The 27,829-nt window shown below is 45.4% G+C and overlaps 1 protein-coding gene across 1 annotated transcript in view; it reads right to left on the bottom strand.

The window, feature by feature from the left end:
* Positions 1-27,829, bottom strand: part of SNED1 (sushi, nidogen and EGF like domains 1) — a 2,960,801-nt gene that overhangs the window by 2,296,921 nt on the left and 636,051 nt on the right. Inside the window, exon 6 of the mRNA XM_086944023.1 lies at positions 27,257-27,382. Coding sequence (XP_086800149.1) covers positions 27,257-27,382 — 126 coding nt within the window. The remainder of the gene's footprint in view (positions 1-27,256; positions 27,383-27,829) is intronic.

Raw genomic sequence — 27,829 nt, 5'->3', positions numbered from 1 at the left:
GGAATCTGTGAACTTTCTGACTTGTGATGACATTAAAGCAAACCATGCTCCGCACGAACCATTGTGCGAGAACGGGTAAGGAAAGAGGGGCAGAACTCCCTTCGTTTTCTGATAAGGTGGGAGTCGGCCACATACCCAGCAATTCGTTACATTGCTGGTCTGATGAGAATGATGCAACATTCGAATAAAAGTATTGTTGCGTAGTGCTAGTCAATATGACAGTTCATGGGGTGGGAGATCACTGAATGTGTGCTCTACAGTGTCGTTGAAGGAAGAGTGTATATGTGAAGCAATAGGAGGAAAGAAAACATGTAGCGTCAAGCTGATACATATAATCGTTATACTTAGAAGAAACATAATAATCAGAGTTACTATACATCTACTGCGTAAAACCTTGCAGTATTTCTCTTTCTTATCTCTCTTTCTGCTATTCTGGTCTACGATCTTATACATGTCAGGAACCTGTCTAACCGATTCACCACAGGGTGGACTTAAACAATTAAACGCTATCTGACTTACTAGACCGTAATTTAGACCTATACTCTTGTTGCGGAGTCTTTTCTAGCAAAGGAGGCTTTGAGTCATTGGTTTCGGGGCAGTCCTTAAGTTCAGTCAGAGTTCCGGTATTTCCATGGAATTTCTTGATATGCTGGGCGTGGATCCAGCCCTTTCTTCCCTCAACCTTGACGGCAGTCCTCGTGGGAAGCAGTACTAACTTCGGTGTTCGCCAGCGGGGCTCGAGAGGGCTTGAACGATCAAAATTTCGGACCAATACTACATCCCCCGGAACGATGGTATGTTCTTTAACTTGGGTGTTGTCGGGGAAGGCGCCGGCAACCTGTGAACGACAAGAGAGGAGTGCAGACATCAAGGAAGCCAGGTAATCTGTCAGCATATTACTGTCAACATCAGTAATTTTCTTTGGCATAGGCGTACCCCACATATTCGGTGGTCTACCAAAAATCACTTCGTAAGGGGACAGGCCTGTTCTGGAATGAGCTACCATACGCATGTAATAGAGGGCAACCGGCAAGGCTACCATCCAATCCACGGCTTTTTCTGCACAGACTTTTGCTAATTTCGTCTTAAGTGTCTGGTTATGACGCTCGACAAGTCCGGCTGCCTCTGGGTGTCGTACACAATGAAACTTCCACTGGTAACCTAACAGAAGAGATACTTGTTTCATTAATTCAGAGGAGAATGGCTGACCGTTATCTGAGTACACGACACGCGGCAATCCGTACCGTGGAAAGAACTCTCGTACCAATTGCCTGGCAGTGGTCACAGCAGTATAATCTGGGACTGGGTAAGCTTCTGTCCATCTAGATAGTGCACATACAACTACTAGGACATATTTGTATCCTCTACATCTGTCCATCTGGATATAATCCATCTGGAGGACTTCAAAAGGGTGGTCAGGGGGATGAAATCCACCTTGTTCCACCGGAATGCCTTTGCCTGGATTGAACTGGCAACAGATCATACAGGTGCGTACTTTCTGTTTTGCTGCTGCACGCAGGTGCTTGTTGAACCAAATATTCTGTAAACTGTCTAGCATTGCCTTTTCTCCTAAGTGTGCTGGACTATGTGCTGTGTTTATGATGACTTGTACCATAGAGTCTGGAAGGAACCATGTGGCTTTGCCTTTTGTCATCCAACCCTGGTCAGTCTGGACCCCTCCTTGTTCAGTCCATTTCTTTATTTCGTCTGGAGTGGCATGTGTCTGTATGTCGAGTACATCTTGTGAAGGATCCCTAACTGTCATGCAGTTTGTCAGTGATGGTACTTTTGTCTTTGTCGTGTCTGTTGGTGTCTGAGCTGTAAGTTTAGCTGTTCAGTCTGCCAGGTCGTTACCCTGGGAAATGGTGTCTGTAACTTTTGTGTGTGCTTTGCATTTCAGGATGGCTATGGCTGTAGGCAAGTGTATTGCTTCTAACAGAGCCTGAATAAGGGAACCGTGCTGAATTTTGGTCCCATGAGAGGTCAGGAAACCTCTCTCCTTCCATAACACTCCGAAGTCATGAACGACCCCGAAAGCGTACTGTGAATCTGTATATATGTTTACTTTCAAGTTCTTGGCTTGTATGCAGGCTTGTGTCAGAGCGATGAGCTCTGCTGCTTGTGCTGACAATGTGTCTATTCTTTGTGTCTCTATGACTTCAGTATCAGTGGTCACAGCATATGCGGCCACTAACTCTCCTGTGCTTGTTCTCATGTATGAACCATCTACATAAAGTTTCAGGTCAGGGTCTGGCAGTGCAACGTCTGTCAAGTCTGGTCTTGGTGTCGTCACTGTATTAATTACTTCCACACAGTCATGTGGTGCCGTGTCTACTGTGCTTGAGGGCAAAAGTGTAGCAGGGTTCAGAATGTTACATCGTCTGATCTCTATGTGTGGCAGAAACAATGTCAGTTCATATCCTGTCAGTCTTGCTACAGTCAGATGTTGTGTCTGTGTCCTGTTCAAGAGAACTTCCACGGAATGTGGAACCTGTACTGTCAGGGGGTGTCCTAACACTATGGAATCACTCTGTCTTATTGCTAGGGCTGTTGCTGCAACTGATTTCAGGCACGCAGGCAGAGCCTGGGTCACTGGATCCAATGTACTAGAAAAATAAGCACAAGGCTTGTGTTTTCCTGCTTGATCTTGTGTAAGGACAAATAATGCTGTTCCATCTCGTTCAGTGACAAAAAGCGTAAAAGGCTTGCTGTAACAGGGAGTCGCTAAAACTGGTGCTTGACATAAGGCTTTTTTCAATTCTTCAAATGCAAGGGTATGCTCTTGTGTCCAAGGGAGGACAGTCGAAGACGCTGCCTCCTGTGTTGTTAGCTGTATGAGTGGTTTGGCTAGATATGCATACTGGGGAATCCATTGTCTGCAGTAAGAAGTGAGGCCAATGAAGGCCCGTACTTCCTTTTGTGTCTTGGGCTGTGAAAGGTTGGCAATTAACTGAATACGGTCTTGTGTCAGCTGTCTACCCCTCTTGGACAGCAAGTGTCCAAGGTACACCACTTGCTGTGCACAGAATTGCAACTTCGAAGGGGACACTTTGTGCCCCTTGTCAGCCAGGAAGTGTAAAACTGTCAGTGATGCATGTTCGCAGTCTGGTTCCGTTCGTGCTGTGATCAGTATATCGTCTACATATTGGAGCAGTGCAGTGTTGGCAGGCATGTGAATACTGTCCAGTTGTCTTTTCAATGCTTGGCTGTAAATGCTAGGACTTTCTGTGAATCCTTGAGGAGCTCTCGTAAATTTAAAGCTGCGTCCATTTAAACAGAATCCGAAGAGGTATTGGCTCTCTGGATGAATTGGTACACTGAAGAAGGCGTTCTTTAAGTCAATTACAGTAAAGAACGTTGCCTCGGAATCGATTGCAGTCAGTAATGAAGAAATGTCTGGGACCACTGGGTATTGAGGAATTATGCATTTGTTTAGTTCTCGAAGGTCAATCACTAGTCTATAGACAGGTGGTGCATTAGGGTCTGTTCGTTTAAGAATAGGGATGACAGGTGAATTACATACATTCGAGTCAGTCTCTACTACCACCCCTTGTGCAATGAGTTCGTCAACAATTTTCAGTAAGGCTACTAGGGCATCAGGTGGTAACTTGTATTGTCGGATTCGTGGCAGTACTACTCCTGGTTTGAGAGTGACACGATGTGGCGTAATGTGCATGTAACCTACGTCAGTTGGACCTTGTGCCCATAAGTGCTGTGGTACATTCTGGAGTCTGTGATCAAAATCTTTCAACACATAATGTCCTTTAAAATCTCGTAAAAACAATCTTACTCCTTCCGGAGAACAACATATAACTGCTCCTAGTTCTTTCAATGTCTTTATACCAAGCAGATTTTCTGGACATGACTTAGTAAGTAACAAGTCTGTGGTACGGGACAATGGACCGACTCCTAGGGAAACTGGCTTTGACACTTCGTTAACAATAGGCTTTCCTGAAAATCCCAGGGAAACATTCTGTGAGCCTGAGAGGGGTGCCCCTGGAACCTCGTCATGACTGATGGTAGTCCTGCTCGCCCCTGTGTCAATCAAAAACTTTCTGTCTTTTCCCAATACACGACTATGTACATAGGGACCTTCTTGATCTACAGGAACCTCAATAAGGGGCAAGCCAACCTCCCTCTCTAGGCTGTTTCATGAATACTGTTGGAATTCTGGATAGTCCGACTGTGTGTACTGATACATTTGCTGGGTGGCTGGTTGTGCGGCAGCTGCTGGTGGGGGTGGAAAATTCGCTACTGTCTGTTGCGTGTTCTGTGGGGTGCTATTCTGTTTAGGAGGATGCGGTCTTTCTTTTGTCTTGCCTGTAGCTATATTGTATTTCAGGACAGCACATTCATTTACATAGTGACCTGGCTGCTTACAATAATTACAGTTCCCTTTAACAGGTGTCGTACTCTTTTTGTTCGCATTAGCTGGTACTGATTGTGCAACCAGCACTTTCATTTTCGTATCTTTCATGCGTCTCTTTTCATGTTCCTGTTCCTCTCTAATTCTGTTCTGATGATATTGTAACATTTGTAACATTTGAGAAGGGCTGTTTGCTTGCCAGGTACTCTCAACCTTCAGTACTCTATTCTTGATCGGGGGTAAGGAATTCTCTACTAATTTGCTCACAAAAAGATGTGGATATGATTCACTACTTGGCTTAAGGCCACTATTAATAGTAAAGCATTTCTCAAATCTAGAATAAAAATCACTGGTGTCTTCATCTTGTTTCTGTTTACAGGCTGAAATAGCATCCCAATCTTCCTTTTTAGTAACCAATAATCTCGGAAGGACCTGTATCAGGAGTTCAGGTAGTTCTTTAGCTTTCTCTCCAAGACCAACACCAGGGTGTCGGCCTTTATCCTCTGTTTCCAATTCTGCCCAACTTATCTTTTTCTCTCCCACCTCCCAATCTTTTTCTTTAAGCTTTTCGTAAATACCAGCAGGTAACAGTACTTTCAATAATTTAATGATGTCAGCGTACGTGTAATCCCCTATGCGGAGAATGTCTTTTAATTCACGGTGGAACCCCCCCCCGGGTCTTTATCATGACAGGGCAGCATCTTTTTCATTTCCAGTATTTCTATTTTCGTCAAGGGTGTGTAAACGTATACTCGTTGAAGTTCACCCGCTGTATTTTTAACGGGATGAACCTCTCGTAGGGGGTTCTGTCTGTCTATGTGTAAGCCTTTTCTGTCGTGATGTGGGGCAGGAATCATGCACGTGGTCATAGAAGTCAAGTACTTATGTCGTTGGTCTAGAATGACATTAATTAAATCGGTACCTAGGCCTATCCATCTATCTAGTAGTATATCGTCTAATAATTTATACAAGGGACCGGGATCGGAATATTGACTCTCTTACAACGTGATCAAATGTTGAACCATGTAAATACCAGCCAAACGCTGTTCGTTTTGTGGAAGGCTCAAAAAGGTCTGAGCCACTACGTCACTGTTATATATGTTAGCATTAGACACCCATTGAACGGCTGACCGGGCCAATTCTTGAAAATGTGGGGTCTGGGATCTGTCGCACTCTACTCGTCTTTTCAGTGCGTTCTCAGTAGCTTGGAATAGATTTTCGAGGGAATATCTTTCTTTTACAGGAGGTCCCTGTTTGCGGTAGTCGAGGCACTTGGGCCTGTCAAACTGCCGTGCTTTGCCTACGTAATTCATTTTATCTACTTCCTCTGTTTCGTGCTCAGCATCTTCTGATGCTTAATCCTCTTTCTCGTCAGACTCTTTCCTGTGTATCTTTGGAATCTCTTTTCGTATTTTCCCGTACATACATTCTGTCTGTCCCTGTTTATCATGTTTACCGGCAGCTATGTTGTCACTCCAATCTGTCAGACCTCTAGTTACTCCTTTACCTGGTTGGTCTTGTTCCCTGATCAGACAGTTAATCAAAAAACGTAAAATCATGCGTTGTACCTCCATCTTTCTTTGTTCCATGGCCTCTTCTATACTCTCGGGTCCCTCCCCCGTTCTAATGAAATGGTATATTTTATCTAAATTATCCTTCATGCCAGGTAACGTGATCAAATAGTCGACAGCGTGTCTTAATCTTAGTGAGAACATAAGCATTGCACCCACACCTGGTACTGGATCGTATATACAATGTGAAATCGTTACATTATGCTTATAGGGTGATGCTGTCATTTGTGGCGTTCGTTGTAGAACTAACCCTTGTAGTGCTCGTGTTGCTGGCGGTGTTCGTGGCGTGTTTGGTAGCCCCCCTCCCATTGCCCCTTGTCCTACGTCATCTTTCACGGCCGCCTGCAGAAGCCGCAGTTGTGCAAGCAGATCCTGTGATGGGGGCGGGGGGAAGGAAGAATTGTTGACAGGAGGGACAGGAGGAGGGAATTCTGCGTTTACATAATCCGGAGCGGGCTCTTCTAGATAGGAGGAAATAAAAGCCTCAGCTTCTGTCTGCTTGTGTTTACGTAACTTAATCGGTACTAGTGGTGGTGGCAAATTACTGGGTGCTTCTGAGGGGGTCACTTTAGCTAGTCCTTCAGCTAGGACGGGATACATACCTGCAATGAGGGCATTTCTTTCTCTATCTGCTTGTTCTGCCTTGACCCGTTCCCCCTCTTCCTGTAGTTCTTTTGCTCCGGCTTTTTCCGCTGCCTCTTGCCTTCTCTCTGCTTTGTGGAATTCTTTCTCTGCTCTCCTATGCGCTTCTTTACGCCATAATTCAATGGCATCTTTCTGGGACGGTCTAACTTTCCTTTTCCATAGTGCTTCCTCTACTTTCATAATGCATTCAGCATCCCATGTTCCTGAGGCGGGCCATCTATACCTCTCTTCTAGATCCTTCGTGTAATCTACCCATAAGTCTAAAAACAGTATGGCATCTAGCCCATGTTTCTGATACATAAAATGACCAGGTGTGTCTCTAGGCGGGACGGGAACTGACTCCTCGAGTATCCCTTTCCTGGTCCCTATCTGACGTAATTTCGAAAACAGTGGCATGTTGGAACTAACTGAACGAAAACACAATATACACAGAAAGCAGACTGAAAACAACCATTCACACTACAATACTAGAACATTAAGAACAGATACATCCTAACTAGTACATGAGAGAAACATGAACTTGAAAAACTGTTTACTTTATGTACTGCAAAACAGTACAACCATACCGGTCTCGTAAAGAGACACGTCTTTACCGCGTCCACCGAAATGGACACGTCTCTACCGTGCCTGTGTACCCAGACACGTCTTTACCGGACTCAAATAAATGAACCCGTCTCTATGCGTTCCCAATAACGGTACTCACCGGGAAGCAGAACTTGAAGGCCTCGGAAACTCGATACTGCTACTGCTGCGGCAACTGCTGCTACTGCGCATGCGCCTCGGAACAGGTGGGCCTCGGGATACCTCGGACCTTGCTCTCTCACGGCTTGGGCTCTGGTTGGGATGGTACGCAATCCTCACCGCCTCGTGTGGATGCCTGGTCTCCGTCTCCGTCTCCTCCGCGGGCCTGAGGGAGTAGGCAGGAAGTCCCGCTGTCGTGTACACTTGAAGTCCGTCGCGGCTGTAGAAGGGGGCAGGGGGCTGGACCTACATCTCCGGCGCCTGGGGAAGGGGACTAGTCCCTATTCGGGCGCCAGATTAATGTGGTAAATAAAATAATTACCCTGTCGGAATTTCTATACATTAACAAGGATCATGCATATAATGAGAGGCAGAGTCCGTGGTGTCCGATTCAAAAGGGCTTTAATTCAGTAACTCGAGTTAAGGGAGAATCGGGTTCCATCACCACTAGGGATCAGGAAGGATCGATATCTGAACTTTATTCACATAATACATCATTTATACCTTAAAACATACATTAACTTGCATAGAGAAGGCGGAGCAAGTGAAAGAGAGAGATAAGAGCACATTGGCGAGAAAAAGGGCGTGTAAGAAGGCGTACACGTTGGTGTTCACTTGATGAGTCATAGGCGTGTCATAGGTGGGTGGATACATGGAGGGGGTCTGCATGGTCAGCAGGAACCTTTACCCTACTTGTGTGCGTAAACTTGGTCATGACGTGGAATTGACGTGTAACTGGGGGAAGCTGGGGGGAGCTGACTTTCGTGCTAGTAGAGGAGTCTTGGATGTCAGGACGACCTGCACTTCTGGTATTATCTGATATCTCGAGTTTGGAGGATGTATTATATGCAGTAAAGGTCGCTCGAGCAAAGGCTGCTCATCACTAAATGCTAGTGTGTGCATATATTTCTTCGTGCATTGCGTGGGGCCATGGACCTTCTATGGATGCAAGTTCTGTAGATTACTTGAATGGAGACAGAAAGGCTAGGCCCTATCTTCTGCAAGCGGGATATGTTTACCTTTTTCATTAAGCAGGAATGTATTTCTGTAGAGCAGAGCAGATAACTGTAAGTAAAATACTGTCTTGGCAGGCCAAGCTGGGCACCTCTCGACTGAGCAGGAAGTATGTGAGAGGTCAGGGATACATAGCTAAACTGCAGCTTTCAGAGTGTCAGGAGGCATGGAGCCTGAATTCGGGTCCTGGCTCGGCTGAGCCACAAAAACGAGTTCATCTCGACTTTTAAACGTGCACCATGTAGATGCATTGGCAACATAGGCCTCAGTGCAGAAGTAACGTTTCTTTCATGGAGGGCTTGGTAACTGACATGTTAACATTGGACGGAAATGCAGAGACATTATTATTACAGGCATGAGAGGGGAAGTGCATGGTGACATGGACATACATGGGGTATATGTACATACATAGGGTACATGTAGGGGACACACTGGCCACGTAAAATTTCTATTTCCTCAGTTATACCAGTTTTTAGCCCATGATTGTACAATTTTTAGTTAAATGTTTTTAAAGAATTTCTGACATCCAAATTTGAACAGAAAGCTATCCGATGTTAAATTGGCCCACATTAACATAGCCTTATACATAGAGTCAGTTGCAAGATTAGATGGCATCTTAAGAAGCATTCTTGAATGTGACAGCTGGAAGGCCCATGAATAATACAATAGATCTGGCAATGCAAGGCCCCCTTTAAATCTTCTTCTTCTTAACTTTTTCCACGCAATTCTTATGGTTTTGTAGTTCCATATGAAAGAGTTGATTTCTCTTTGAGATTTTTCAATCATTTTTTAATCAAAGGCAATAGGAATAGTATTGAAGACAAAGGTGAATTTTGGAAGGATACACATTTTTACCAAATTTACCCTACCTATAGTTGAAAGTGGTAGATGTGACCAAGATTTTAAAAGCTTTTTACTCTCAGTGTGTATCCTTTCCAAATTAATTTGCCCAATGCTGGCCACTTCTTGGGTTATTCTAATTCCTAAATAGCGCATCGATGAGGATATCTTTGCCCCCAACTGAATGTTAGGTATATTCCAAGCCATTATCTCACTTTTACTGGAATTAATATCATACCCCGATATATACGGCCAAATTCCTCCGCCCGTTTGGATGAATACTGGGTATGCTCTTACTGGGTCAGATGTGAAAATCAGAATGTCATCTGCATACATTGCTACCCGCCTTTCCCTCTCTCCAAAGCTAAAAGATGGAATATTAGCCTCGTCCCTTAAAAGCTGAGCGAACGGTTCGATGTATAAATTAAATAGGCGAGTGGAAAGCGGGCAGCCCTGTCTTGTGCCTCTAGTAATATTAAATGCTTCGGTTAGAGATCCATTAACCAATAACCTGGCAGAACGGGCACTATATAGCTGTTTGATGATCCTACAGAAATTCTCCCCACAATTGAATTTTTTCAAAACATCGTTAAGGTATAACCAGTTGACTCTGTCAAACGCTTTAGTTGCGTCCAGAGTCAATGTGGCCAGAGATAAAGAAAAGGCCGTAGCAATGTCTATAGCCCCCACCGCTTCATATGTTAGCTCCGTTAGTTGTCTGCCCTTGATGAAGCCTTTTTGGTCGGGGTGAACAATTTTCCCAATGACACTAGCCAGTCTAGTACAGATAATTGTTGTAAAAAGTTTATAGTCATTGTTGAGTAGTGATATTGGTCTGTATGACCCACAGTCCAATGGTGATTTCCCCGGTTTCGGGATGAGCACGATTGTAGCTTCTCCCCAAGTTTTTGGGGGCTGATTCCCGTGTATTAGAATGCCATTAAAGAGTATCGTAAGCACGGGGGCAACAATATCCTCAAGAGATCTATAAATTTCTCCAGGCAAACCGTCCGGACCAGCCGCCTTTCCTTTTTTGGAGTGGCGAATTGCTTTCTTGACCTCGTCTTCAGTGATCTCGACCTCCAAGAGATTACTCTGACTTATTGATAAAGTTGGGAGGGTTATGGCCTCTAGCCACCTGTCCCTTGCTTGCTGATCGTTGGAGAGGTTCTCTTTATAGATCTCCTCAAAAAAGTCAAAGAAAGCTCTCCCTATCTCTGAGTTAGTGGATCTTGTTTCTAACTCTCCAGGTATCTTGATTTCTCTGATATAGTTGAGGGTTTTTTTCTGCTCTTATTTTCCACGCAAGTACTTTTCCTGCAGCTTCTCCAAATTCAAATTGGGAGGATTTACTCACTTCCCATCTTTTGTTTATTCTCTCCTGTAAGGTGTTTTCCAATTGGGATTTTAATTCAGCCAGTTTCTCATGATCGCTGGATGTTGCTAAAGACGGCTCGATCTTAGATTCAAAAAGTTACATTTCTTGTTCTAGGTTTTTTATTTTTTGAGTATATAGTTTCCGCCTACAAGAGGCTCTACTAGTAATCTGCCCTCTTAGAAAGGCTTTGAAGGCTTCCCAGACGGCTGTTGGACCTGCGGAGTCTCTATTTATGTCAAAGAAGACTAGAGATTCAATAGACAAAAAATTGACCTCCTCCTCCTCAAGCAGCAATGTCCGGTCAAAAGACCAGGATGGGTGGTTAGCCAAATTATTAAGTTTTAAAGTGAATTTTATTGCAGAGTGATCTGAGAGATGTGATGGTATATAATCGATCGACACCAGTGTGTCCTTTAGACAATAACTAAAGAAGACATAGTCAATTCTAGATTTATGTTTGAATCGACTGTTCCTCAAGGAAACACCTGGTTTATTGCCAACTCGCTCTCTCCATTAGTCTGCCAGGCCCAAATGTGTCATGATGTTTTTGAGGGTATCTCTGGATTTGACTGAACTGCAAATTCTAGATTTGGTTGATTTGTCTAATTTAGGATCTAAGACGATATTGAAATCTCCCATCCAAATGATTGGTTCCTGGACTGATATTAGTTGATCTCTTACAGCGTCCAGGTATTTGTATCTGGGTTTTATATCGCGCCAACTCACCGACAGGTCTCAAAGCGCTTCTGACCAAGTACAGCAACAAGAAAAAAGGGTAGAAGGGATGCGGAAATGGCGACCTATCTTACGGGGATGTAAACGCGTCCCTGAAGAGCAGAGTCTTCAGGGATTTCCTAAAGCGGAGAAGATTGGATTCTCTACGAAGCACCTCTGGTAGCTTATTCCAAACAGTGGGGGCTTGGACTGAAAAGGATCTGCCACCTTTGGTTGCCATTTTAAAGCGTGGACAGGATAGCAGAAAGGAATTGGAGGATCGCAGAACTCGCTTGGGTTCATACACTTCAAGCCTCTCTTTTATATAGTCCGGCGCCTGTCCATAGATTGCTTTATGGCAAATGCACAGGCTCTTGAATTCAACCCTTTGCTTTATAGGGAGCCAGTGTAACCTATAAAGTAGAGGAGAGGCATGGGTCCGTCTGGGTAATCCGAAGATTAGTCGTGCTGCGTCATTCAAGATGACTTGTAGACGATTGATAGAATGTTTGGGAAGACCTAGGTATAGTGCGTTCCCGTAATCGATTCTGGAAACTATTGTGGCTGAAACAATGGTTCGGAGCATATTCGTTGAGAGCAAAGGGACAAGCTTTCGCAACTGCCTAATCAGGTTGGTACATGAACCAACCACAGCGGATACTTGGTTGGTCATCGAGAGTTCCTGATCGATTTTCATACTGAGACTCTTTACACTAGGACACGGCTTTGGGGTAGGTCCAAGTTCTTGGGGCCAGAACAGATCATTCCAGGGGGAGGCAGAGGTTGACACTACAAGGACCTCCATTTTGTCTGGATTAATTTTTAATAGATTGGACGTCATCCAATTTACTGTGAACCGTAGTATCTTTTGGGCCATGGACTGAGCCGATGTTGTGTTTTCGATACTCAGCAGCAGCTGAGTATCATCGGCGTAGTTAAAAACTTTACAGCCCATATTTGCCAAAGAGTCTATCAGTGGCTGCAGGTATAAATTAAATAAAAGTGGTGAGAGTGCAGACCCTTGCGGGATTCCACATACCATGGATCATCTGAGTTAGGGCCATAGTATCCTATCAGTGTCCTCATTTGACCATCAAGAGAAACTCTAACTATTAACCACCTCCCTGTGTTGTCTTCTTTATATTCCTGTATTTGCGCTTTTGCTGATTTTTTAAATATAAATATTACCCCTCTTATGTTGACATTGTGGTCTGTGGAACAGAATTTGTCTATCCACCTTTGTTTTTTCTTTTTTAAATTTTTGTAAACCTTTATTGTGCATGAAAATAGAACAAATACGGGCCCACAACCATCAGGCCGGCCACGATACTTTTGAGCACAAGAGCAAGCAATATAATTTCTCAGCGGCATCAGGTTGATGAGCAGCGATCAATTAACAGTACACTGAGTAAATTTGTGTCGCCGAGAAACAGGAGTAATGAAGGTTCATTTTAAATTTTTTCGGACGTAAATATAAAACAGTGAAGAATAGAAACCAAGGAGAACTGAGTCCGTACAATTACATCACAACATGAGCAGGCAAGAGCATCACATGAAACCAACCGTGAAAGCTACTACCCAGGCAGTATGGCGGTTCAGAGTAAAACAACAAGGTCGTCAGTTAACAATTACACGCCATGTACAGCGCAGCCCACTCCCTACTAATCCCTATCTCGGTCCCAGAACAGAAATTAGGTAAGAAAAGCGCAGAGAGATAGAAAAAAAAATAAGGCCCATAGAAACCAATGTATAAAACTAAAACCCTCCCCCCACCCTACACCAATGCGGAGGCTACGGCCTACCCCCCCCCGGCAGAGTGTCTGTCGCCCGCTAAAGAACCCGAAATATAGACAAAGGAAAGAGGAAAAGAGGGAGGAATCCCTAATAAAAAAGCAAAAGAAAGAATAAATATAACTCCTGAGATATAGGGAGGAAGAATAGAAAAATCTAATCTATACCTCCCAATGAAGAAAAAATGAGGGGGGAGGAGCCAAACGAGCACTAAGTCTCTCGGACACCCCAACCATACAGAAATTCCCATCCCTTATGTCGCAAAAAGAATAGAGAGTATGCAATACGAAGTAAAAATAGGGAGAGATCACAAGTTCCATATCAGCACGCAATTAAAGGGTGGCCCATCCCGAAACCCCACCCGCCATTCAAGTCAATTCGTCACATCCCCTCATGTGTACCAGCGAAAAACAATGAACTGTGAACATCATACAGAGCAAGGAGAGTCACACTAGTACACATTAAAGAAGCGTTGCAAACCGAGACTACGCCAGCCAGGAATGTACAGTTCTTCAGGAGGAATCCGCTAACCCTGGCCAGTCCGCACTCGACCCCCCGGCCAAAATCCACGCAGGGCAATCCTCACTGGCAGAACAAAGGGACAAGATGGCCGCTCTCGGCAGGGAGATGTCGTTCCAATACAAAATGGACGGGTCCGTCCTCGACCAGATCCATGTACCCCACGGAATAGCGCCAGCAGATTCTCCCAAAATTCTAAAATAATGAGAGTCAGAAGCGGAGCCAAAAGAGCATGGGCACTCAGACTAAGTAGTTGATGCGTGTGTGGCGCCATTCCCAGAGGCAGCAAAGTCTTGGCAGAAACCATGGGCTCCGATGGAGGCGGTAACAGTGTAGCGCTGATGAAGTTAATGGGCACTTGCGGCAACAATGTAGCCCGGTCCGAAGTCAGGATAGACAAAGCGTCACAGTGAGGGAAGCAAACCGGTGGTGTGTAATCCGGCCCGGGCGTAGCAGTCTCAAGTTTCTTGCACAGCGACAGAAAGCCCACACGCATTTCTGCCCGCAGATCGCGAAGTGCGTCGAGAATAGACCCATAGGTCAGAGCGGCCGGGGGTTCCATCTTCGCACCGGCCACAGGCGCGGCCCCCAAGGCAAGACAGCGCCCAGGGCGCCGCAGCATAGTCCAGTCCTTGTCCGAGGCAACGTTGCCATTCAGCGCAGTCGGATCAACCATCGCATCTGCTCCACCGGGGGAAACACAGGGGCGCATAGGCACAAGTATCGCCAAAACAATAAGGACTCAAGTCGCTATGCCAGGGCGGACACGCAAGCAGTGGATGACCCGCAATAGAAGCCCCACGATGGTAACAACGGAGCGGGAGCAGGCTTGGGAGGGACTTGTGGCAATCAAGTGTCCGCCATCATGGAAGTGGCGCAGCGTACCTTACTTGAAGGTCCCGGTAGCGGAGGCACCCGTGAAAACTCCCGGTCGGCAGGCACACAGTGAGCAAGTGAAGGGCAGGCGCGGACAGTAGCAGATAGTAGCGCCAGTCAGGGCGCCAGGGTCATTTCGCATCCATAACCCCTCGTAGTTCCGGCAGCCGCCATGTGCGTATCCCGGCCCGGGTCTCGGTCACAGGGGTAGAGACGGACGCCGCAGATCACTCGGCAATATAGCGGGTTCTCAGGCAGGCAGGGACCTCGGGAGAGCACCATTCAACGCAGCTCTCTTTCCCCGTCCTCTCGCTAGCACTCCGTGGCAGGAGAAAGGTCAGGATGTCGTCGCGAGGAACAAAGGATCGGGGAGCCAATAGACTACACGTCCGTTCCCATCGCCATCTTGGCTCCTCCCCCCACCTTTGTTTTTTCAATATATTGACCGCCTCTGATTTAAGAAGGTGTGTTTCCTGCAATGCAATGATCTGCGCCTGTGAGTCTCTCAAATTTTGTAAAATACGCTCTCTTCTCCCTCTCACGCGCAGGCCATTTACATTCCAGGACATATAATTAACTGTTGTCATATTTTATTTTTGTTCCCTTGTGACATCATTCTTCCGTTGATTTCTCTAACTTTATTATTTTTATTATTTTTTGTTTTTAACCTGTCAGTTATTTGGTTGTGAGTATAAATAAAGGTTGGAACACCAAAGTGAATTTTCAAATGAGGACTTTCCATTTTTTTACCATCCGACCCTCCCACCAACCCCCTTGGAAACCCTCCCTTATTTATTCTGGCTTGGTGTTAAGCCAGATGTATGCCGCTCTGCAGCCTCCTTTAACCCTCCATTGCCACCTTCCTTTAAGTAAACGGAAGAGATGGGAAAGATGAAAGGCTGTAATTCTAGCAATAAGAAGTAGGTAAGGTACGATTTGGACCAAAATGTGGTCTGTGAGTTACTTCAATATCACCTTCTAAAAAGAGATTATATATATATATATTTTTTTTCCTTGCGTTTCACCCTTTGCTACCCCTTTAATAGCCCTATTGTGCAGTAGGATGAAGTACATCCATTTTTTTAAATGTATTTAGTGATTTGTTTATTTTGGTTTATTTTACTTGAGTTCTTTTTAACTTTTTTTTCCCCCCTATTTCTTTTCTTTTTTTTTTTTTTCCTTTCCTCCTTCCCTGTTTTAGTAGTGTCTATTCGTTCTATTCGTTCTAAAATTGGCTGTATTAACTTATTTATTTATGAGCCTGAGCCTGAGCCATGAGCCTGAGCTTGAGCATGATCTTTAATGGAGCTTAATAGATCATCAGCGTCATGTATAGACCTGACATTGTGCATCTTATTATTATACATGACTCTGAGAAATGCAGGGAATCTCATCTGTACTGTTGCTCCGAATGATCTAAAAGAGTCCATGCGCCTTCCAAGCTCCCACTGCCTATCCAGCGTGGTTTTTGATAAATCTGATCTAATTTCAAAAGAGAAATCGGGGCTCTTCATTGTGCCTGCTTTCAAAGCAAGGTTTAAAATTTTTTCTTTAATAGTGTACGTCAAAAAATGAACTAAAATTTTCCTTGGTTTGGTCCTTGCTGGATTCAGACGGAACGGATCTCTGTGAATTCGCTGGATATCTCTCTCAAGCTCTTCAGCAGATTCTTCCAATGTAAGAGAACTTTTCAGTAATTGTACTATAAAACTTTTGAGGTCACTTCCTTCTTTCGCCTCTGGAATTTTTAGGAGTCGGATGTTGTTACGTCTAGAATAATTTTCCAAGACTTCAATCCTTTCCCTCATATTTTCACCCTCACCTTGGAGAGGGCGTACTTTAGACCTTACTGACTCCAGGTTTGCGGTCAAGACGCTTACCGAGCTTTCCAGTATTTCCATTCTTCCACCAAGGTTATCAACTTTTTGACCCAACTCCTCACAGGTTACCCTTATTTCAGCTTGGTTAGTTTTGGAAACCACAAAATCTTGCCTTATCTCTTCCCTCATTGCTGCAATGGAGGATACTATTGCCTCAAGTGCGTTGCCAAAAGCCAAGTCTGAGTTTTGAGCAACTACTATTTTCTCCTTCCCCGCTTCAATTCTCAAAACCTCATTTTCTGAGGTATCCTTTAGTTGGGCAGGGACAGGATTATTGCTAGGACTCGCTGTGTGTATTCCTATTATAGGCAAGTCGGGCATAGTAGATGTTTCTGCCATTTCCAATACTGCCTCTTCTAGTGAGGTAACTAGAGGTGAGTTTGAACCTAGGAGCAATACAGCTGGTTGGTTTTCGGACTGTTCAATCTCGCTCTGCATTGATTTAGTGTTTTCCAGAGCAGCAGCCATGTCCTGCGTGATTCGTAGCACTTGTGGTAAAGCCTTAAAATATGTTCGCAAGGACGGGGTTATATCCCCAGGAACTTTTACTTTTTTATTCTTATTTTTATTTTTACTTTGGGGTTGCTTTTGGGTGGTGTCTTTGATTTTTTCTTTTGTTGTATCTAGTTTCTTTTTTCCCCGTACCTTCTTTTGGGACTCTCCCCAAGTGCCTTCTGGGACCGGTAGTTTATCCCCCTCCAGGCCTAACACTTTCCCCTTGTTTTTAGTTTTACTCCTGGTCACTCTTGTTTGTGGGTATGGTGGGGTTTTACACAACTCATTGTCCACCTCTGCCTCTACTCCCTTAAAAAAATTAAAGACCTTACTTGAATTGTGAGACCCCAAGTTCTGTTCACTCAGCTCGTCACTCCCCTTCTCTGTTGCAACTATTGTTGTATCACTCTTTTCCTCGATAATGATGCTGGTTAGTGGCACTGCTCTCAAAGATTCTTCTCTTTTCCACCCACTGAGTACTGCTGCTGCTGCTGTATGCGTATTCCGGGCAGCGCCTGATCTCCACGGCTGCCCGCCCCCAAGGTGGGAGAGAGGCGGAGAGCGATAGCGTATATGGCGGGCACATTAACTGAGAGTATATCGTACTTCAGCGTTTCGCGGTAAATTACAGCAGAGAAAGCGGAGAAGCGACATCCAAACCACAGCCAGTAAAAAAAAAGAAGAAACCCGCGCTCAGTTACAGCCGTCCGCCAGGGTGACGATGAAGGTCTCAGGAGACTGCTTTCCGACGTGCGAGTCGCGTTAGCCTACGACCGCCATGTTTGCAGTTCACCTTATCGAAAAGGCTAAGGCCGGGGTCCCCAGCTTCCAGTAATTATTCAGTGGGGTTCCCCAGATTCCAATAATGATTCAGTTGGGGTCCCCAGGTTCCGGACATTGTTAAGTGGCTAAGAACCACTGATCTAGATGTAATATGCAGGGAGAATAAAACAAGCACTAACAAAGCCACTAAGTGTGGCTTTTTATTAATGAAACTACTGCTTAATCATGAGTGATGCTGGGTGTGTTTATGTAAAAAGAGGAGTCATTGGATGTGGGGGTTGACTGACTGAGTCAGTAAATGTAATGACTGGTTTTAAGAATTGAGTGACAGTAACAAGCTTGATGTGGATGGATGACTATGAGTGGCTAGGTGAATGATGTAAGGCGGGTAAATGTGAATGAATTGTTGAATGTGTGTCAGTTAGCAAATGATCTTAAGGGAGTAAGTAACAAAGTGGTTGACTCTGGTAATGATAATGTGGGTAGATGAAAGCTCATCAAAGCACAATGAATTGGCTTAAGTGCAACCCACTGCCTTCAATAACATATTTTAATAATCCAAAGTACAACTGTGAGTGGGTGAGGCAATGTGAATTAGGGGAATGAGTTGGTTGATATATGAGAATGTATGACTGAGTGAGTGATGAGTATGAGTAAGTGGGCGAATGGCAGAATGGGTGAATGCGTGGGTGGGACTGGATGGTACAGTTGAGGAATGAGAGTGTATGGGTGGCTGGATGAATGTGATTTGATGAGAAACTGTTCTGAACATAAACTGGCAATACTGGTGATGGTTTAAAGGGAATCTGGACAGTTGCAGGCCTCTTATCTCTTAGCTGGGTATGAAGGCTCAGTGAACTAATACATCCACTAAGCCTTCCCACTATGCTTATGATCTGTATTTGACCCCATGGTTTGAACTACAGTGCCCCACTCAGCCTTTCATCCTTTCAAGGTTGATAAAAAGAAAACTAATAATTTGAGTGAAAATGAACATCTGTATTTTCCCTCTCTCCCAGCCCATAGATGAAACCTGGGATTCCGACCACCAACATCCCATTACACAGCGCATTTCAAAGAAATTGACGGAATGAATTGAGGCTCCACACCAGTAATCCTGATTGATGTACGATCATCATTTAACAACCTTCTGGGACAGTTTCCATCCACAAAGGTAATTACAACTACAGTGTCTTCCCCAACTCTCCATCCAGAAATTTGCCTTTCCAGGTTCTACGTACTCACAAAGAAAATGACGTTTTGAATCCTCAATTATCCGAATCAATACAGTCTTGGATTGAGCGTTCTCCTTTCACTCCCTGTCCTGAAGAAGACCCGCCACAACATTCTTCATTGGTGCGTTTGTTAGGGTCAAAAAGTCAACTGCTTTATTGACCAATTTCTCCAGGGTCTCTTAGTTCTCAAATAACGAGGCATTATGTTGCTTGTACAAGAGAAATCTGTATTGTAGATAGTGTGGACTAACAAAACGTATTCCCTTTTCCCTGCAACAAACTTTCACTCAATATGTATATACACCTAGGCCTAGATGTAGGTAATTTTATTTTACCACTTCTTAAATACCGAATTTTACCGATTCGGTATTTAAGAAGTGGTAAAATAGAGGGGGGGGGGAGGGGGATGTAGGTATTACAGAATCGGTAAATACCGAATCGTTGAGATTCGGTATTTACGATTCTGTAAATACCGATTCGGTAATGCCCATTGATTCATATGGGCATTGAAGCCCATAGGAATCAATGGGCATTACCGAATCGGTATTTACCGATTCGGTAAATACCGATTCCAGCAAGGGTGCAGGGGGTGTCACTTTGACACCCTCTAGCACCCCAAATACAGGCATGTGTGCCATGTAGCACACAGACATGCCCTAAGGGCATGTCTGTCTGTCACATGATATAGGTGTGCATGCACACCTGGATTCGGTATTTTACCACCCAATTGGATTGGGTGGTAAAATACCGATTCTGAAAGGCCTTTGGGACTCAGCAGAGTCCCACCTACATCTAGAAGTAAAAATACCGATTCGGTATTTTACCGAATCGGTAAATTTACCGATTTGGTAAATTTACAGATTCGTAGAATTGTCCCCCTACATCCCAAAAACCCATTTACCGGTCGGTAACGGTCGAAATCGGCCGGTAAATGGCCACCTACATCTGGCCCCTAGTCACCACCCTTCACTTGGGCACTTCATTCACCCAAACATTGATGTTCCTTGCGTCATTTCACTGTTTTGAATAATTAGACAGGCTCTATATGTGATTTTGGAATTGAGTTTTTGTGTTTATACTGAAAAAAGAAAAAATCTAAAAAACTTGGTTTTCAGAAATTGTTTTGTGTCTTGTGTTCCCTTTGTACCAAAATTGTTGACATCACAAATGTTCTGAATGTTAAAGAAATGTTCTTACCCGACAAACCCAACAGTTTTCTCTGTTGTGCATGCCCAGGTTCTGAGGGATACTGGGTTACCCCATTGCGCCTACACATGGAATCAAGATTAGGCAGCTCTGGAGTTCAGCAACCATGATTCAACAGAGGCAGCATGGGCTCCTACAAAATATTTAGGTCCCTCCATATAAATAAGTACCGATAGATAAATAGATTTACCAACGGGGGGGGCGCTAGGTGGCGCATAAGCAGCAAGGCCGCGCCTGTGTGAGGCTCCGGCAACCTGGCACAATTATCCGACAATTATCCTGCTCTCCGGATCAGCTGTGACAAATTTCTAATGCCCCGCTGCAGCTCTGGTGCGAGTTTTGGCAAAAAAGAAGCTGCCACGCTCCCGCCACGTCTCGGCAAAAGTTTAGCGGGAGGAGGCGTGGAGCTGCTGGGAGGTGCGGGGGCGGCGTGGGAGCTGCGCAAGCCCGAGGCTGGCCAGGAGGAGGCTAGGCCGTGGGAAAAGGCTGCTCTGACTACCGGCGGTGCATCCACACTCTTCCTCACAGTAAGTGCGAAGCGACCACCAGACTGCTTGCACCCTGCGCACAATTGAATTTTGCACCGCAGAGTTTATGAGAGCCGAGGCGCCCAGCGAAAGGAGTGCACTGCGTGATTGCCGCTATTGACTCTGGGGCGGCCACCCATTGCACACCCCCACGGCTGCTGCGATAAGTGGTGCCCCCGCTCAAGACACTGTCCGGTATTGCTGGCGGCATATTTGGGACGGGTCCCCCGGTCCTCACCCCCGTACCTTCCTGCCTTCCTGTGGAGTGACGAGCTGCAGGCTATCGGCGGCTGGTGACTGCAGGGGTTTTGGCGGGGGAGGTGCTCCCTCAACAGAGAGACTTGAGATATTTGACGGTCTCCTTGCGCAGGAGCGGGGCATGAATGCAATCCTTGAAATTCCCCCAGTGCCTGCGGCTGCTTACTTGGGCCCGCAGCGCGTTGGGTCAGGAGGAGAGTGCGAGGAGGTGCCACACAATGAAGCCATTTGTGACATTGCTGGTCGTTTGAGAGGCTGGTGGGGGGCACCTAGGAGCAAGGGGCCCGTGGTTGTCTGCTGAGCGAGCAACTATCTGGTGTGAAATATTAACAAATAAATAAATAGAGCCGAAAAGAAGCACAAAAACTCACACAGTGGAAGTGCCCTGCAGAGGAGAGGCCCACTGGGGTTACGGCATAGAGTTGAGGCTGGCTCTCTGTGCATATACAACCCCTTCCAGCCCAGGGAGTGCTGTTGCTCAGATTGAGCTTTACCTGACTTTGGGGAGCGGTCGCATCTTCAAGGATTCACGTGATTGCTTGGCTCCGCACTGTGTACTTATCCTGATATATACCCCGGCTGGTAAGGCAAGCAATTGCTCCACCATAGTGCACGGACGGCAACGAAGTACTGGAGGGTGTGTGAGAGTTATCAGATGGTCATGGGCAAACCAGATACTAGGCAGCCTAAACTCAATTTCGAGCCGTCGAAGCGAGGTACACGTGAACCGCCGGAAAAACACGACAAAGCCAATGGAGGCGAAATGCAGCGAACTACAGCAGAACAAGTAACTGATTTGCAGAGTATCCTACAAGAAGTACACGAAGGATTCGCCACTATAGTGGATAAGGTTGACAGAATGTCATCGCGAATGGACGCTATAGCGCACAAATTGAAAGGACATGATGACCTCTTAAAGGAAGCCTAGAGGCGCATATCGGATACTGATGACACGACGAACAGAGCCACGGCACAACTTGTGAGCATGGACAAACTCCTGAAACTCATTTCTGCCAAAAATGAGGATTTGGAAGTGCGCAGTAGGCGCAATAACATACGCCTATTTGGTATTACAGAATCAACTAATACGGGTAGAATGGATTAATATGTGGAACAACTGTTACTATCCTCTATTGGAGAAGAATCGTTATCCAAGCACTTCATAGTGGAGCGCGCTCATCGCTCACTGGGACCGAGACCCCCCCAGGTGCCACACCACGGCCAATAATAGCAAGACTCTTGAATTACAGAGATCGTGATGTGGTGTTGCGTGTAGCGAGAAGTAAGCAACAGCTTACATATGATGGGAATAAGTTCTCCATATATCCGGTCTTCACTCCTATAGTCCAGGAGGAGCGGCGAAAATTCACAGAAGTCAAAAATAAGTTGAGAGCAGCCCAAATTGACTATGCTCTACTGTATCCAGCGCGCCTTAGGGTCACCCATCAGGGAAAGCAAAGTTTCTTTACCAAACCACAACAGGTGGAAGACTTCCTCAAGCATATCAGGCGAACGCAGCGCGGAGGCGGGAGTCAGGTGGCATTGCAACAATCCTCTTCGGAGGGAGCGGAGGATGATTCACACTGACAAACCTTTCCTTAGTCGCCTAAAACTTGGGTTCTATAAAAAGATGTAATAATCACGGGGCAACTGTGTCTCCTCCATTAAGCATATGTCATATCCCGCTGTTAGAGGAGAGAGTGATTTTATCGTAGACCAGGCACCCTCAACACTCTAGAGCCCCGAGGTGATGCTACGGTGCACTCAGGAGGTGAGGGGTAACTGTGCTACCACCTAGGAGAAGCCCCCAGCGGGTGTTCCCCCACTATTACTTATTGTGGGTTCATTGACAAGATGGTTGATTGTTTCCTTTTGATGTTCTCCTTGCAGGGAAGGAGGGGGTGGGACTTTTCTTCTGGCAAGTTGGGGCTCCTACAGTGGGTGGGGGTGGGATCGAAGGGGTAAGTTGGAGTTTACACATGGTCATCAGTATACATGATGTTTTTGATTGCATCTCAGCTAAAATACTGTGTGATTTGTTTGACGGTCTGCAAAGGCGGGAGTTGAATCTAGTCACTGGACGCATTTCTGTATTGGCTCACGCTCCTGGGCTGGGAACCGTTTGTCTGGTAACCTCACAAAGCTATTACTAATACGAACGTCGACCGGTTAAATGTTGTTACATGTAATGTGAGAGAGCTGGGAGATCCGCGTAAGAGGAGACACATATTGGCCTACCTGAATAGACACCAGATACATGTCGCAATGTTGCAGGAGATACATTTCAGCCCACAACGTAACAATACTTTTGCCAGTAAATGGGAAGAGCACAGAATCTTTTCCACCTATTCATCGTATGCGAGAGACACAGCTATAATTGTAAAGAAGCGCACACCATTCATGCTGGCTGGGGCCACGTGGGACACGCAGGGGGGATATTGCCTGGCATGGGGCAGGCTGGGGTCCGACTCAATTACACTAGCCTGTTGCTATGGCCCGAATATAGACGATCCGCAATTCTATACTACCTTGTGGGCAGAAATCTTTGACATCGGGTCCAACCACATCATATGGGGCGGGGACTTTAATGTGACACACAATCCGGAAGCTGATAGATCGCATCCTGCCCCCCATCACTACACCAAGCGGTTTTGCATAATACGCTCACTGAGTATCATTTGATTGATGCCTGGAGGCATATGCATCCTCATGGTCGGGAGGGAACCCACTTTACGGCGCAAGCGGCATCTTAGGCTCGACCGGACTACCTATTCCTTTCCACGGGGCTTTGCCCAGCCATCTCTCAGGTGCAACATCTGGCCCGCACATATTCGGACCATGCACCTGTCAAACTTACTCTGTCCTCGACGGAATACGGTCCACCAAGTGGCAGCTGGAGGTTGCAGGCCACCCTCTTATTAGACTCTGTATTTCAAGAGGAATTGAGGGAGGATGTGCAAGATTTTTTTGTGCGAAATAAGGATACAGTTGATAGTGTGAAAACCATTTGGGAGGCCTTTAAGGTTACATTGAGGGGATATTGCATAGCAAAGGGGGCTGGATTACTTAAGGACATCATGCACACAATACGTAAACTAGAGTCCGAACTCAAAACATTGGAGGTTAAGCTGTCCCGACAACCAGATGGAGCCACACAATCGAAATTCAGGGAGACACTAACAAAGTTTATGGACACAGCACACAGGGAGACAACGCTTTAGGGGAAAATATTGGGATGCTCGTCGCTACGGAGAGGGGGAGGGACCGGGTAGAGCACTTGCCGAAACGTTTAGAAAACAACGATACTCCAAATATGTGCTGGAATTGGAAGGACTGGATGGGGTGGTGTACAGGGACACTGCGAATATTCTTAATGCTTTTACCTCGCACTACACTTATACACTACACAACGGGCAGATGCGCTGGTTCTGGATAATTATTTGGGTGATGTAACACTGGGTTGGTTGAGCGATGTACAGCGACAATTTCTGTGTGGCCCGTTTGAGCTTGATGAAGTAAGGGAGGCTATTATGCACATGCAATTTGGGAAGGCCACAGGAACAGTCAGCATCCCCATAGAATTCTATAAAACGTACATAGATGTGATGGCCCCCATACTGCGAGAGGTCTATGAGGACGCACTAGACACAGGACATCTCCCTCCCTCTATGAGAGAAGCCCTCATTACCTCGCTTTTAAAGCCAGGGAAACTACCTCAGCAGTGTAATTCCTACAGGCCTCTGCCTCTGCTTGATTGTGATGTGAAAATATTGGCTAAACTCATCACCACGCAGCTCAGATTGCTCGTGGAAAATTTGATTTTACCCGATCAGTCAGGTTTTGTCCCCGGAAGGGCGACATTTCACAACTTGAGAACACTATTTACAGTTTTGAATAACGTCGCTTCGGAATTGCCTTTAGCAGCTGTTTTTTTAGACGCCACAAAGGCTTTTGACTCGATAGTGGCATTATATCTTTGGGGTGATGTCATGTATGGGATTTCCACACCTTTTCCTCTCTTGGATACAGCTGCTATATTGTTCACCGGATGCGAAAGTGCTTATTAATGGCAGGGTTTCCCAGGCGTTCCCGGCCACGAGGGGCACCAGAGAAGGTTGCCCCTTGTCACTCTTTCTTTTTACGATAGCTGTTGAGCCGTTGTTGAACCAACAGGATAAAGCGCTGAGATGTAATAAGAGACAGATTTTGATATCTCTATATGCAGATTATATCACGCTATATGTTCGTGATCCGCAACACAACTTGAATACTATCCTTAGGGAATTTATAGTGTTTGGGAAGCTTTCCGGGGTTCAGATAAATTGGGGCAAGTCCTGTATTGTGCCCCTCACTACTGCAACGACTCGATTCCCACTAGACTACCCACTAGAATGGTGTGAGGATGACTTGAAGTACCTAGGCATCCACATAACAAGGGACAGAGACGAGTTGATGCGCCTTAATTATGGCACGACTCTGACACACATATCTGACAAAGTGTCTCGCTGGATCCCACTCTCTATGGGGGGAGTGTGTCTCTAATTAAAATGGTAGTACTCCCTCAGTTGCTCTATTTGTTTATGAACATACCATTCCACCCGGGAGCGAACTTCTTTAAGATGCTTAAATCGGAAATGACGCAATTGATCTGGGGGGAAAGCAGCCGAGGTTGCAGTGGAGCGTTCTCATTCGGCCCTATTCACAGGGAGGTTTTGGGGTGCCCAACTTTGAATTATATTATATCAGCACGCAGGCACACTACGCATATTTCTTGGTGCACCAACTGCGATACATGCCTCAGGTAGCGGCAGAGCACTGGCTCGCACTACATGTTCCTATTGACGGCGTGCTGTATGCATCGTTCCCCACCAGAGACAAGACACCAACTACTGTTACATGCACAGTCGCGGCATGGGCTAGCATCTGTAGGATGCTGGATGCCCCAATGCTCTACTCTCCGCTGCTGCCTCTCGTGTATCATCCTACTACGCCCCTTCTCCAGGAGGCAGTTTTTCATAAATTTATGGAACGCACACACATCACAACATGGGGTGACATGTACCATGCAGGTACTTTTCGGACAATTGAACATGTCTTTCAGGGAGTGCAACAAACTCATTAGACACTTTTCTATACATTTGTCTCAGACGGGGTGTCCGCTCTCTTACCCCAGACTTCCCGGCGGAGCCTCGGGTCTAGCGCCTTTGCAGCTGATTCTTCAGAGTGCAACTGCTAAGCGCCTAGTCTCAATACTATATCATACTGTACATACACAGAAAGTGGAGCCGTCAGCGTTAGCAAGAACGCGCTGGGATGTAGAATTGGGTTTTGTAATGACGGACGAGGAGTGGGAATACTGTTCTTCGCAAACTGAACAGATGTTAGCTAGTAGTAGATTATGTATGATTCACTACAAGTATTTGCATAGATTGTATTACACCCTGGCCGCATAGATACAAACTGAGAGAGACGGATAGATGTGACAGATGCCGAGCCCCTGGGGCGGACTTCCTGCACCTTGCATGGGAATGCCCAGAGGTGAATACATTCTGGATACTTGTCTTTGAAGCTTTATCTTTAAGGGTAAATGTACAGATTGAGCCCACATAGATGATGGCCTTATTGGGTTATGTTAATGCCCTGCAAGCGGCGCACCGTAAATACGTTGCCCTAGCACTACTGATGGCCAAGAGAAGAGTAGCATATTGTTGGGGCAGGGGAAGAGCACCCAAATTTATAGATTGGATTAATGATCTCATATATTGTCAGGAAAAGCTTGCGGTTTATGTGGAATTATTACCTACCCGCTGCCTCCAGGCCCAGGGATATTTGGGCACCATTAACATGTTATTTATTAGCACATCCTCAATAGCACTCTGCAACGTGAGGGCATCTGTTTTTTTTTGTTACTCTTATTCACATTTTACAGTGTACTGTATGAAAGTATTGCACTTATGAATGGATTTCCGAAAAAGACACATGGTGCTACTATACTACATTTGCAATGTAATGATTGGAACCATTCTAGTGGTCAGGAGAAGCCAGAAATGAGATAAGATAGATGCCTAATGTGATGCACAGGATATTGATGTAAGATGATGCATATATCAGTGTTACGACTGCAACTGCTTGTTCTCTTGTTTTCCCTTTTTTATTGAGCGGTAATCTCCTTTGTGTGTCACGCCCTGCTCAATGCGACCAAAGACTTTAATACTTTACCATCTGCTGTTGTCTGAGTCCCTATTACCGACTGATGTATATGAATGTAAGATTGCTAGTACGAACCTATGGTGTTTATGATGACATACATGTGTACCTTGTTTGAAAATCAATAAAAATAAAATAAAAAAATAAATAAAGATTTACTAACAAGCATGGTATTGAGATGCACATAAAAGGCAAATATGGCTTACTCACTGATGTGACATGTCTTCCCTGTGTATCCAGCAAGGCACGAGCAGGAGTAAGAAGGATTTCCTGTGACACAGTCATCAATGCACTTCCCACCATTGAGACAAGGACGCAGTGTTAAACATACAGATGCTGCAGATAAAGAAACAAAAGAGGCAGGCTTGTCACTACCAGAGAGCTTGTTGTGACTGTTGATTTCAATCTGGTGTGAGAGAGCTGACAGATTTAAAATGAGGGCGTTATATGTAGAAGCCTTCTCCCGGAATCTCAAACTATACATTTTTTTGAAATCTCTATTTATTGGCATCTTCATACAAAAACATGTACATGTACATAAAGGCATCGTAGGAGAAGACAATTGGATCATTTGGTTCTCAAGCATGCAAATACTTCAAGGGTATCACCCATGCGACTAATAAACACTCCCAATAATTTTAACTTTGCCCATTGCCTTCATTTCACATTGTTCCTCAGGGGAGTTGCGATTGTTGCCACATACCAGATATCTCAATAGAACACAAGAGATCATTATGCAACTTGTGAAATAAACATCTCAACAAACGTGGCATCCTGGGGTCA

Source organism: Lissotriton vulgaris, chromosome 11 (assembly GCF_964263255.1).
Source record: "Lissotriton vulgaris chromosome 11, aLisVul1.2, whole genome shotgun sequence".
NCBI classification, from domain to species: Eukaryota; Metazoa; Chordata; class Amphibia; order Caudata; family Salamandridae; genus Lissotriton; species Lissotriton vulgaris.
This window is presented reverse-complemented; position numbering and strand designations above follow the sequence as displayed.